The 14,456-nt window shown below is 37.3% G+C and overlaps 1 protein-coding gene across 21 annotated transcripts in view; it reads right to left on the minus strand.

The window, feature by feature from the left end:
- The window catches only part of PLEKHA5 (pleckstrin homology domain containing A5), a 182,775-nt gene that overhangs the window by 65,025 nt on the left and 103,294 nt on the right, over positions 1-14,456 (minus strand). For all 21 annotated transcript variants that reach the window (XM_063358518.1, XM_063358580.1, XM_063358484.1 and 18 more), the window contains 4 exons: positions 13,571-13,654; positions 12,515-12,635; positions 6,056-6,160; positions 2,332-2,404 (listed from right to left, as the gene is read on the minus strand). In XM_063358518.1, the coding sequence (XP_063214588.1) occupies positions 2,332-2,404; positions 6,056-6,160; positions 12,515-12,635; positions 13,571-13,654 (383 nt within the window). The remainder of the gene's footprint in view (positions 1-2,331; positions 2,405-6,055; positions 6,161-12,514; positions 12,636-13,570; positions 13,655-14,456) is intronic.

The raw sequence follows: 14,456 nt of genomic DNA on the forward strand, positions 1-14,456 counted from the left end.
ATTAGGGAACTGAGCATAAAATTATTCTGATTAGAAGAGAAATGAATGGATTGGATTTACTTTCAAGTACTGAACTGTACTCATAAGTTCAGTACGCCTGAAAGCATCCCACCTTCCCCTCTCAAATATTTACTCCTTGCTAGCTACACACACACAAAAAACAATCCGCCTTTTTCCCCTGCCCTGTTCCAGAATGCATGGCAAATGTTGGGGTTTACTTTATTTGGACTGCTGTTTTGGTGAAAAATTCCCTTCTTCTGCTAGATTATACTTTGACTTATTACTAAGTCGCACCTACGAGTGCCATATAAAAGCATTAAGCATTTTTGTTCCACTGAACAGCTGCATGTCTGCAGGACTTCGGTCTTTGTTAAAGACATACCGCTACATTCCATTTCCAGATTTTAAAAATCTGTTTCCCATCAGACTAGCTTTTATCTACACGTTACACTGCCCCGTACCCATCTTTACTTGCATGCTGTGTATGAATAATACAAGAGAAAAATAGCAGATCTTCTGTCCAGCTGTAAGACTTTTTATTTGTTACAACAATAACCTTCCAATATGAAAGCGGGCAGTCTTTTATCCCCACATGAAAACAGAGTATAAATTAGATTTACGCTGATAACGTTGTAACACAATTGTAAAAGTTCGGTAAGATTTACTGTGAAAACCAAAAAAACAAAACCAAAAAAACTCCAACTACAATCATGCAACCAGAAACACTGTTTGCGATCTGGGAGCAAGTGCATGGCTTCCCCTCCCTTACATTTTTTCAATATCTGAGACAGAATTAAGAAAAACATAACAGAACAGCATTTAGAGTGCAAGTTTTTCATATTTTAGTAGCCATTTCTAATACCTTTAAGACTATTGCTATATTTGTTTAATTACAGCTTATCAGCTTTAACTGCTTTCTAGTAAGTGATAGCTAAAAGCTCTCTGCTTGTATTTCAGCTTATTTGGCACACTAACATGTAGAAATCAAAAAGTAAGATTATAGAGCTGTTTGGATCTATTTTACTTGTTGTTGGTTTTGCTTATTGCTTTTTTGTTTTCTTTTGAAATGCTTCACGTGCAGTGATTTAACACAATTTAATCTGTTCTTAAGGCAGCTACAAAGCAGCATTATCTTTAGAACCTTTGGAAGAGAGAGCCTGAAGACTTGTTTAAAATAAGAAATTAAGGCTTAACTAAATGCAGTGTAATTGTATCCCAACTGATGCCTCCATGACTGAAATTATAGCCTAATTTTGACTCAGCAGTGGTTTATCCAACTATGTATACTTCCTGGGGTAAAGAAACAAAGCCTAATGATTATATTTCAATAATTCAGAATTTGTTAACTAAAACAGTTACAAAGACAGAACTTTTACGTTTCATGACTTGACTTGTCTTGGTTAGATTAGAACAGCATTTTAAATTCATCAGTCACTGCTTTCAGCATCACCAACATCAACATCACTTCTACCGATTCTAAAGTCTCATCCTAAACTGAAGCTCTTTCTTACCCTTCATCTGCAGTTAAGGCTGCAGATGGCCCAAACTGTTTATTTTCCTCTATTTTGCTACGGTTTAGTCTCCTTTAAACTATTACAGTTGTACACCTTATTTCAGGAGTGAGTATGTTTCCATACGCACAAATCCCATTTGCTTATCCCCTCAGGAGCACTACAGTCAATAATCTGTAATGGTGAAGGAATCAGTTGTCTAACTTATCTATCTCCAGACTAGAATTATAAGCAGCTAATTTTTTCCCATGTAAGATAAGTCTTATGTAGCTACATAAGGGTACTAGCAGATTTCTTTGTTCCAAATACAATGAAGACTTACATGGAATTGGACAACATTTCACTTTATAAGTATTCACAAACACTGACTATATTCCCAAAAGGCATATATATCCTCTTCATCATTCCAAAGGCAGAATTTCAGCTCCCCTGCACTATCCCTTTCCTATCCCCATTTCAGTTACTTAATTTGCATTAAAAAAAAAAAAAAATCAGATTCAAGCTGGCATATTTAGTTCCTAGCAACAGACGCAGTGAGAATACTACAATCCAGAATTTAATAAAAGAGCTGGCTGTGAATGGGTTTGCCCTTTCAGCATACCTGACGGGCAGGAAGCAATTACGTGAAATTGGTAATTAAGAAAGAAAGGGAAAAAAAAATAAAAAAAAGAATAAAAGTAGCAGGCCTGGATATTGACAGCTATACAACTATTTGAATCCATTAAGTACCAGCTTCTTATTTCTTGCATTTGAGTGGTGTGTCAAAATGTATCCGCTTACAGTAAAATCAGCAAACGAAGTTCTCCTGAGTGGAACTTACCTCTGTAATAGAAGAGACACAGATCTGACAGCACAAACCACCGTTTCTTCCACAACTTCATTCCGGTACTATCCTGTATTAATCAAAGTGATCAAGTAAGAACTTTGAGACCATTAATAGTAATAATTCATAAAGTAAAATGTGTACTACATAACTGTGGTGGTGTGCTAATAGTTCATTTTCTTGGCTAAGATATTTTAAGTATCATCACAGACTTGACATTGCAAACAAAGACCATAAGCCAGGGAGCCTGAAGTTAACATGATTCAAGAATACACGAAAGACCATTATTTTAGCATGCTAGATGACTACAAGCTACAGTTAAATGAAAAAATTTATACTTTTTTTTTTTAAAAGGATATGAGCAAAGTAATATTTGGGATACATCCTCCTTTGTTTTCTGAAGAAACTCTCTGTTGAACTTCATCTTCTACTAACCCTCATATATCTCGAGCAAATTTCTTCCCCAAATAAAGTTTATTCCTAAAGCAATTTCATTTTCTTTTATGCTTATAACCAATTTACACTGCACAACTCAGAATGAAAGACTGCCACCACTACTGCAGTGTAAATAAGCCAAAGCACTGCAGCGTGCACATCCTAGTAGAATCAGATTTAATAAATATGTTAATCTGTTCCAAGAAGAAAGGTACGTGTGAATTATCAATATTCTTGTAGTAAATAGGTTTTCTGACAACTAAGAAGAGGGATTCTATAATGAAAAACTGTGGGGTGGGGTGGGTTTGGTTTTGGGGTTTTTTTGAGAGAAGTCAGCATAATTTTTAGCCTCATATTTCAAGCTCTGCTCTTTTTGGGGTGGGAAAAATGAGCTGAAGGAGGAAGAAGAAAGAGTAAAGCAAGCATTAACTAGGAAATATTATTCAGAAAAAGTTAAAAAAAATCCTATGCCGCAGACATTTTCATAAATAGAGTAACTAAACACTTTTATAGCGCCTTCCTTCTGAGGACCTCAAAGTGGTTTCACAAACACTAATGAAGTCTGGAAGCACTGCCCGTAGCAGTCAGCTCCTGTGTCACAGCTGGCAAGGCAGACACAAGGAGAGGAGACTGCCTTCCTCACCCCACTGACAAGGTCACTGACTCAGCAGCGGATTAGGATGCCGGACCCTTGGCCCAAAAGACACTGGCCATAAAAATCAAACATACGATGTGAAAATGCCCAAACTTCTTCAGTACAAAGGATTATCCCAAACTCTCAGATGACTTTCTGAAGAGGCTATTACACAATGTTACATTTACCCCAACACTCGAAAACGCCCACAGGTCTCTTCTACACAGCCACATGTAAAATTCTACCAGCAATGAGACACGCTAGCAATGATCTTTCGGTCTTCTTCAGACATAGCAGAGGCACACAAAATGACTCTGTGGTTCTCATATTTTAAATTCTTTTATCCTTTAAAGTACATCCTCTCTACATCAGTGGATTTACTAATTATTGTCTCCTCTTGATTGTGATTATGTCATGATATGGTAACAGAACGTTCACAGTAAACACCTTCCAAGAAGAGTTGAATCTGGACTTAAAAATTAGAGAACGGCATTACATACAATGAGACAGCACACCCTGAGTCAAACAAAACTTGCCATTCTCTGTGATTACACAAACACATTAAGAAAGTTATCTTACTATCAAAAAGAAACCTGCACAAGTTTTCACTGTAAATTTCTGAAGATAGGATCTGTTGCTAAAACTCTTGACTAAACTGGCTTTCAATTACTACTACTACGGAAACATACAGCAACCTCTTTTCTTACAAGAAACATGACAGCATTTAAATCATTTTACACATACACCCTGTCCAAGGGTATGCATTTTGACAGTGAGGTGGATTGAAAACTGGTTGAACTACCGGGCCCAGAGGGTGGTGATCAGTGGCACCACTAGCAGCCAGCTGATAGTGGTCTATCCCAAGGGCTGACACTGTGGCCAAGACTATTTAACATCTTCATTAACGACCTGCACACTGGGACAGAGCGCACCCTCAGCAAATTTGCAGATAACACAAACTATGAGGAGTGATACACCAGATTGTTGTGCTGTCATTCAGAGGGACTTGGACAGGCTGGGAAATTGGGCAGAGAAGAATCTCGTGAAGTTCAACAAAGGGAAATACTCAGTCCTTCATCTGGAGAGGAACAACCCCATGTACCAACACACTCTAAGGCTGATGAGCTAAAAAGAAGCTCTGTGGAAAAGGACCTGGAGGGTCCTGGTGGACAAGCAGGTGATCATGGGCCAGCAATGCACCCTCATGGCAAAGGCGGCCAACAGCATCCTGGACTGCATTAGCAGTGTTGCCAACAGATGGAGGGAGGACATCCTTCCTCTCTACTCAGCATTAGTGAGATCTAGCTGGAGTACTGGGTTCAGTGCTCAGCTCACTGGTACAAAAGAGACATGGACATATGGGAGTGAATCCAGCAAAGGGCCACAAAGATGATTAAAGGATCGGAGCATCTTTCATATGAAGAGAGGCTGAGGGAGATGGGACTGTTCAGTCTCAAGAAAGGGCAGTTCAGGAAGTATCTTATCAATGTGTATAAATACCTGATGGTACCTGATGGAAAAGTGTAAAGAAGGTGGAGCCAAACTCTTCTCAGTGGTGCCCAGTGACAGGACAAGAAGCAATGGGCACAAATTAAGAAACATGAAATTCTACCTGAGCAGAGGTAAACTTTTTTATTGTGAGAGTAATCAAACACAGGCACAGGCTGCCCGCACAGGTTGTGGTGCAGTTTCCATCTGTGAAGATATCCAAAAACCGACTGAACACAGTCCTGGACAACCTGCTCTAAGCTGAACCTGCTTGAGCAGGGGAGGCTGTGCTGGCTGATCAAGACGTCCCTTCCAATCATCATAATTCTCTTAAAATATAGCTACTGTTTCTTCCTTAGTAAAATAATACAATTGTACACTAAAATGGACTTGGCAATACAAATTAAGAGTGCAATTTTTAGGGAAGCAACATCTTTGTATTACTTTATATGCTGAATATCCATGGTTTGACATGAAACAAGAGACATAAACCAGCAAGAATCTTTAGAACATACCAGTAAGTTAGTTCAGGTACATAACCACATCTTTTCATACATTTAAAACTCACTACAAAGGACCTCAGAATGAAAAGCCTAAATCTAACTTATTCAGAAGTAGGCAGCAAAGTATCATCAAACTTACGTGTTTCTTATAAGGGGAGATTTTTGTATTTACATGCATGGCAATAAAAACTTACGTAACAGATACTTATGTGCACAACCACCTGTGCTATAATTCAGACTTCATATTTCAATCAAGTTAATTGATTGTCTCTTTTAATTAAAAAATCCAGAAAAAATTACTTCAGGAACAGAGTGACTTTTTTTCCATGCTAAAAAGTTTAGCAGCCCCAAAACAAACCAAAAAAGTCTCTCCCCACTTGGCATCCTTGTCCCATGCCCTTTGTGTAATTTTAGAGAGAAATATGTTCTGTACTTGTCTGATTCCCTTACTCATGTCAGAATGTTAACCAATAAGTAGCTTCTTAATTAAAATACCATGTGTCAGTTCCTCACAGTTTATAGCTTCACTCTGCTATTGCTATCATTGTATTTTATGCAAATGGTTGTCTTTTGTACATCATACACCTTACCAAAAAAAAAAAAAAAAAAAAAAAAAAAAAGGAAAACCACCAAAAGAAGGGGGTGAAGAGGAGGAGAGTACCTGTTTGTAGAGCCAGCCACGTCTGACAACTGGTGCATTAGGATTTCTCTTTATTGAGTTTGATCTCTTTCCGAAATTATGAACCTTCTTTGAAGATCGTGATGTCTAAATTGAATTGAACAGGTTAAAGAAAACATGACATCAACATCTGTTGAAAAATCATAACACATTTTCTTTTCTTTAAGATCTTTTTCTTAAACATGTTCCTTTGGGGGACTGCAGAATACAAACTGTATTCCTTTTTTAGATAAATAATTATTATGATGGTTCTGCTGGATTCAGCATTTCTTTCTTTTCCTCTGCAGAGAATTTAAAGACAAATCTCAAGACAAATACTTAAAGATTTTTTTTTTTTTAACAAGAGAAACCAACCAAATGCGTATGTGACCTTCTTCTAAGGTAGGGAGAAAGCCTAACCTACACAGCTGTACAAAGAGAAGTAAAACTAACAGAACTATTATTACTTATGAGAAATTACATCACCTGGGTAAGAAAATTCTACACATTCTTGCTTCCAACACTGGTGCCTAATACATGAAAACTTGCTCAGTTGTCAACAAAATATAACTCGCCCTTTCCGAGCATATACTAAATTTTTTTTATTCTTTCTTCCTTCTCAATAACCTTCCACTCCATGATCTCTTAGCTGGTTTGAATATTCATTATTTTACCTGCTTGCTCTAAGGCCTACTTTGAATCTTTTGCCCTGAAACTCCAGCGCTTATATCTGCTGTTGTTTATACCTTTTACAAGCTTATGGCGATGCAATGAACACAGATGATTAAGAGAAGTAGGATAAATAACCGATTCTAGATTTTATCCTCCTTCTACTTGAATAACCAAAAGAAATTGGAAAAGGCTTAAAGAAACATGCAGTGCTTTGCCAATTCACACTTCATTCTTTTCAGCCTACATTTAGTCAGTTTGTTCTGCAACTAAATGAGCTGAACGTTTACTTGTGTTTTACATTCCGTAAGAATTAGTGCCTCGGAGACCATGCGATGCGATACAGCAAAGCATCCCACTCTGCAAATGAAGTAAAGTTCAAGTAAGTTTTTTAAGCTGTGTTCATGGATCTGCTCCAAACCCACCATTTGAATTGAGACAATATAATCCCGTGCTTCAGCCTCCCCATCTCTACTACTGAGACTAATTACAAGGCTATGCAAAGTTCCTAAAGGAGGAAGGCTAAACAAACACTTGGGTTTTCTTGCAAATTAGGGATGGGGTTTCTCTGTGGAAATTCTCTCAACACGCATTAAGAGAAGTGAGTTGGGTTTTATACACGCTTCAGAGAGAATTCCACAGTAAGTTAAAAATCATAAACTGAAAACTGCAATTTAAAATGATGTGCAGCTTTTGCCAATGATGCCATTAACTGAAGAACAGAACATAGCTTAGCCAAAAAAGAGTAACATTACAAAAGCTATGTGTATTTGTCTTGAGCCTATAACACAAGGAAATGAAGTCGTTTTGTGTTTCTTTTTTGAAAGAATCGGGAGGGAATATAGAAACAGAGTACTTTTAATTTCCCTTGGAGATACAGAAATTTGACTCAACTCTGTTTGGAAAGCAAGACAGAGCAAGCAATTGAAAACCTAATTACAAATAAGAGAAGAAAACCTTTCATATTTTCATCTGAAAAATTCTACCAGTGCAAAATGGACAAAAGTTTGTAAGAAGCCAAGAGAATTAGGACATTCAGCTGTAAAAAAAGAATATACAGAGAACCCATAACAATCCAGAATACATTATAAAATTAAATTTACATCCCTCTCGGTTAATGTGTATGGCTACTACACTGGCATATCACACACAAGAGCTGTGCCAAGATTTTGATCAGAAGTTATTTATAATACTCATACCTGCTCTAATATTAGGTATTAAAGGTTCGAAACCTCTCAAGAGTGTTCCCAGACTTCCTATGCTCGTACAATGACTGAACACATTAAGGATGCTTCTGAAAACACAACCAACCACAAGTACTACTAATGCCAAGTCTGCTAACAAATTCAGATAAAATACATAGATATCTTTTAGATAGGTCCGATAAGAAACCATATTGACTCCAACTTCACAAAGTTCTAATGGGTTAATTATACATCTTACCAACTGTGAATACAAACTTCCATTAATTAAACAGAGTATCACAAGTGCTTTCTAATTCCAGTTAATACAGAGAACACTTTAGATGACTCGTGATTATTTCACCACACACTGCATAAAGAGAATAACTCTTCACAACAAATTCTGAGCCTCGAGACAATGAGTATTTTAGGATATTGAAATACCGTAGGTGTATATATGAACTAATTACGAGTTCTCAAACTTTTTAGATCACCTCCTCCTCTTGTTACGTCTGGGATCCCTGGCCATCCCATGTTCTCTCTCACACATATCTAATTATCTCAAACTGGGGAAACAGGAACAAAGGGGGAAGAAAAAAAAAAAAGAACTGAAGATTCAAATACTTTTATTCCACAGCACTAAAAATACAGGACATATTGCACAGCTCCAGATTCTGGAGCAGGCAAAAAGAAAAGGAGGATAGTAAACAAAGGGTCCAACTACTAATGACTTGCTGGAAGGTGTAGAAGGTAATAGAGCCAGCAAGCTTATAGTCACATCTGGTACCATCTGACCAGTTCTAAGGAATGGTCCCAGCAACTGCGATGCCTCCAAAACCAGAACCTACGGGAGGGACCCTGTACAGTTCCAGTACTGAGAAAGAAGCCAGGAAGTTCAACCAGTGACATTCACTCTTTCCCAAACCTGACGAAAACAAACACTGGCAGGGTTTTGAACTCTGGCCAACAGACCAGTCAGTAGCTGGGGCTGCACACTTCATCAGTCTGCAAGCTGCTCTTCTCTCTGCTTAGATGGTAAGGGACACAGAATTTATGTGAGGCTTCTTCCCCAGTTTAAGAACTAGTACAAAAGCAACGAATTAATTCTAAACGTATTGCATCTATATTTGAAAAACATGGGTTGAGAACCTTGCTGATAAGGAAATTTTCTTCATGTGAACTCAAAGACAGGAAATCTAAATCTCTGTTACTTTCAACTTCTCTTTAAAAATATGTTTCCAGTCTTCAAGGCCTACATTACCTTCCAAACCACAAACCAACATGATGCTGCCTTCCAGATTTTATAGGCAATTTCAGTGCCTTCCAATGTTGCAGTTTTCCAGGAGCTGAGTGGGTTTCTGCCTCACCATTTTAGCTTGGACCAGGAGGTTGCTCTGGAAACAAATCTCCCAACCATTCACTCTCATTGTGTTTTGGTTTGCATAGTAGAGCAAACCAGATCTATTTCAGATAAGACTAAAATGTAAGACCTACAAGGAGCACTACTGGACTAGTCTGAATGTAAACCATGAAAACATGGTACAGATGTTTGACCCTGAGCACCAGTACTGCCCTTCACACTGCTTTTGTTTACCATGCTGGTTGCTAATGTATCTCATGACTATTACTCCAAAATTTCTGGCTATTACTCCAAAATTTCTGGCTAAACTGAACGCTGAGAAGGCATGTATGGCTATACCTAAACTAGCCATTTAAAGCTGGACTGGCTTAAGCACTGTATGAAATATCTATAAACAATGTGATACATCCTAGCTGTAATGGAGATAGGAGGAGCTCTGCAGCAGCTGTCTTGGGCTAACACTCCATTCTACTTACTGTGAAAAAATTGTCAGCCTTACTCTGCTGATAATCAGGACAGCAATGAAGAGCAGAGGAGAGGAACCGTGGAGGGTGACTGGTAATACGACTGATTTTACACACTGAAAAGCTGATTCCCTGAATGCACTTCAGGACACGTAATCATATTTGTCTAGGTAGTGATTTTAACAGCAAGGGAAAAAAAAAATAAAAAAAGAAGACAACTACAAAACCAACTTCTTAATTTTAAAAAGAGGGGTGGAAACTTATACCTCTGTAACAATCTCAAGTTTATGTAGATCTTTTTCACAGTCAGAGGTCTGTGCTAGTGGCTTCAAGTTTACAAATGCACTTGAAGCTAACAGGGAAGAAGCAGCACTTAACAGAGCTGTAGTGTGTTAATTGGCCAGCATAACATACACAGTGGGATTAGAAATAAGACTTTTATTGGGGAGAGACTGATTTTTTTCTACCACGTATTAGCCTTTAGGCAGCAGCACCATTAGACTCCAGTGAGTCCTTCTGCCACAAAACTGAAACTTTTCCATGTTCCGCATCTATTTGGGATCAATTAACATTAATGAAAGGGAGAACTTATTTCTATACCCCTCAGCTGTCTGAAACTGTAGTGGTACCACAAACTTTTTTTCCATTCCTCATTACTTGCCAATATCAGGTGTGTTCATGAATTATCTCTGAAAACAGGAAGACCTAAAAAACAGGTGTGGCAACCACATGAAGCATTCTTCTGCCCTGTAATTTACTCTCCTCACCGATATTTTACCTCTGTCTTACTGTACTGCAATACACAGAGCCCCTACATATTATATTCAAAGTTTGATAAGACAGCTGAGGATTTCAGGTTCTACTGTTGGGAGACAGGAATAAAAACTAAGAAGAAAATCAGTTGTATCCAGGTACAACCTGTGGGCGATTTCTATATAGTTACCTTTAAAACTCATTCAATTAATTAGCCTTAAATAACCACCAGAAACCACTGACTAATATTAGCTGTGGCTCTATTTTGCAAGCATTCATCTTCTGAAAACAAAACGTTGCAGTAATTCAGACAAATTTATATTTGAAAACTGATGTACAGTAATTGTACATACAGTCATAGTAATCATATTAATATTTTAAAAGCATTTTAATAACTAGAACAGACAGAAGGAGTGAGAAGTAGAACAAAAGTCTATTTTTTCAAAATATAGTTATTTCCACATGAAGCTAAAGTGTCATTAATCAATGAACGTAACAAAATTACAATAACTGGGCCATAGCACTCCCAGTTTCCACCTAGAACACTATGAAATAAACATGCTAAAGGGCATTTTAAACTTTTCTTTTGAAAGCAGAGTGTGAAAAAATATGATTGCTGAACACGTGCTCCTGAACTGTCATTTTTTCCTATGTTTAATCTGAGAGTGCTTCGTAGTTAGTTCATTTTCTGTGTAACTATTGCAATCTACATCACTATTACAACTCTAACAACACGGTATCTTGGGTTTTTTGTTTGCTTGGTTGTTTTAGGGCCTAGCTGGTTTTGGTTGTTTGGTTTTGTTGTTGTTTTGTTTTAAATTGACTTTCCTGTATGGACTTATACATATACATATACTTTATAAGTTGTCTGTGACTTTTTTTTTGTTTACCCCCAGCAACATGGATAGACTAAGGCACTTTTCTCATTAAATAATAGTTTTCTAATGTAGGTCAAGGATATTGCCAGCCTGATGAGACACTTAAAACAACAAAAAGAGGTTTCCAAAACACACTTAAATAAATCTTACAATGTTTACTAACACATGGAAATTAAATTATTTTAATTCAAGTTTCTGAAATTAAGGAATTTGCACAGTTAAAACACATTCCAAAGTTTATTTTTCTCTTTCAGGCTGGATTAATCTGCTGAAAAGCACCTCTCAGGGTTAAAGTTTTCAGTGACCAGCAAAAGTATGAGGCTTTTTTCCTTGTTTAAATGTTAATTGCTGGGTAGAAAAGATTACAGGGCTCTTGTCTGTCATCACTGATCAAAGTTGTTACTTTGGTGTCCTAGCAAACTTAAGGAAATTCTTAATTTCGTAGCAACTGTACTTTGCTTTTACAAAAACTGTCCAACAATTGAAAAAATGCATGCAGCAGCCTCATCAGGTGTATCCAATAACTTAAAGTAGATATAATTCAATCCCTCACCTTGATAAACACCTGGGCACTTATTTTCACCCTCTGAGAAGTTGGGTGAATGAAGAAAATGGGACAAAAATTCAGGTGTGCTAGGAATCTCTACGACTTTTCCCAGGATTTTTTTCCTACTAAACCAGGACTTCTACTTCTGGTCCAATGACAGAAAATGATGTCATCTGCCTTTTTATTTTACCATAAGGTCACCTCACATCTCTCTCGTAACTACTTATATGAAATTCTCTGTATTTTACCTGGAGAAATATAGCCGATTGTTTGTAATTGAGCAATTTCCATAACAATGCTTACCCAGATGCCTGATCAGGCACTCAAGATTTTGCTCATTCACACTGATCAGAAAGGTCAGATTCTGTAAACAATTTAAGTATGTGCAAGTTATAAGATCTGAGATACCTGATAAAAATTACAGCTTTGGTGACAATTTGTTTCAGACACCTCAGTTTCCAAATTAAACACGAAAGCAGCCAAGTGTCCTGAAAAATATATATGCTTTGTTTCGCCTTTTCCATGGAATACTAATATATCGCACTGTCTAGCACCTTGTGGAATAACTGAATGATTTTAATTTTAATTTAATTTCTACATAAAGACTTACTCTGCCCACAGGGCTCATTGGATGAGCAGCATAATCTGATGTCAGATTATAGTTAGTTGCTTCACATATCATGCTTATTGGTCGCTCCTTCTTTTCTTCAGATGTCATTGCTGCAGCAGTCCTGAAAATAGAATATATAATAGCACAAGAACATGCTGTGTGTGCAGACTGCTATTAAAAAGCACCCCTAGATGTATCCTAATACGGCCTGCGTCCTACTTTTTCAATTTGAAAGCAATTCACCCTTCATTGCAAAGTTACCTCCACTGTGTTTTAAACTTAAATCTATTATAGATGAATTTTAAGACATTTTAAAATAGGATTTCTCTATTAGCGTAAGGTGTCAGTGGGAGGGGAAAAAGACAGGTATGAGCGTGAGATGGAAATGGGAAGAACTGCACTCCAAAGACCCCACATAGCTTTATCCCACTTCAGTGAGAACACGCACATTTGTGACATTTCACATGTTGCAGTTCTGCCGGTGGTGAGCAGGACACCAAATACCCAGCCACATATAGTATCTTAAGGTCACATATGACTTCCATGCATAGCTTATCATATTATCATGTATTCTACAAAACTAATGCAAAGACAGCAAAACCAAGTTGTTATCAAATGATTCAGAGAAAGTGGCCTAACTGGCCAAGAAAATAACCAATTGAGGAGAAACTATCAGGCAAAATGTGAGAAAGGCACACGATTGTCCCCAAGTGATTAAAAAATGTATGCCTTTTTGGAAGTTTATTGGATTATTATTTTACATATAGGTCGGTTGCTAACACTGCAGAATAAGTAAAGTGACAAGTAGAAATCACACTGCATAAACATAGTGCATTTCTATCATATGACTAATTTGGGCTATGCTTTTTAATCTTAAAAGGTATTTAGTATTAAATATTTAATACTACTTTAAAAAAGTTAAACAAGAAAAACTTTATACATGCTAGTCTGATTTGGAAAAAAATAAGTATTGCAATTAAGCAAACACCGAATCTTACTTCAATATTAACAAGTTTTAAAACATGTATTTTATGGACTGAAACAGATGCCACTTACTGTTCATTCACAACAAAAATACAGTTGTCCTGTGATGGCTGTCCTGTTACTGGATGTTTGCAGGTTACTTTTCGTTCATTATGACTGCGGAAGAGAGATAAGAAAAATTATTAGGTAACAATATATTTATTTTCCAACTGAAGTGTATAAATCCAGTACACCAAGTATATCAGCCTAGCGAAAACAATTACGAATATTTCATTACAGCATATAAGAATGTATGCGTATACACACAAACACATATATGTATGTATACAAACTAACAAAAAGGGTGATAAGCAAGTATTAAAGAATCTTCATTAATACTCTGGAAAGAGATGGAAACATTGGCACTGGGTTGGTAATAGTTTTGAATTTAAAAACGAGAGCAGTAAGAGTGTTCCTGGTCCATATATGATCACCAATTATTCACTTCAGCTAAGTCTTTATATATGAAATAGGATTTCAGCTAGACAGGGACAAGTCAAACATAAACACTCTGTAAGGGGAGACTACCGTAAAAGCAATTGTCTTCTAGCTCAGAACATGAAGTTACTAGTTTAAAATTTTCCGATAATACCGATAAATATTCAGTGATTGGAAAACTGTTGCAATCGCAGTTCCACTTTCTTTTGCTGGTGACTTTTTTAATTCCAAGTGCTACTCCCCTGCAGCGATCTTGGGATACCTTCAAGTAGCAGGGAGCCTGCCGGCTGAGGGCTTCACCCTCATCAGCGCAAAGCACTCACTTTGCAATATCTCATTTCCCTGAACTGCAGGTGTTGCTACATCACAGCAGCTCCCACAATTTATGAGAAATTGCCAAAATTCAACAACTACCAGCTGCTGCCACTCAAGAAGGAAATGGTTTGACTTGAGCCCTCCAGCCCTAGAGGGGAAGGAAGAG

The sequence above is a fragment of the Chroicocephalus ridibundus genome, chromosome 1 (assembly GCF_963924245.1).
Source record: "Chroicocephalus ridibundus chromosome 1, bChrRid1.1, whole genome shotgun sequence".
NCBI classification, from domain to species: Eukaryota; Metazoa; Chordata; class Aves; order Charadriiformes; family Laridae; genus Chroicocephalus; species Chroicocephalus ridibundus.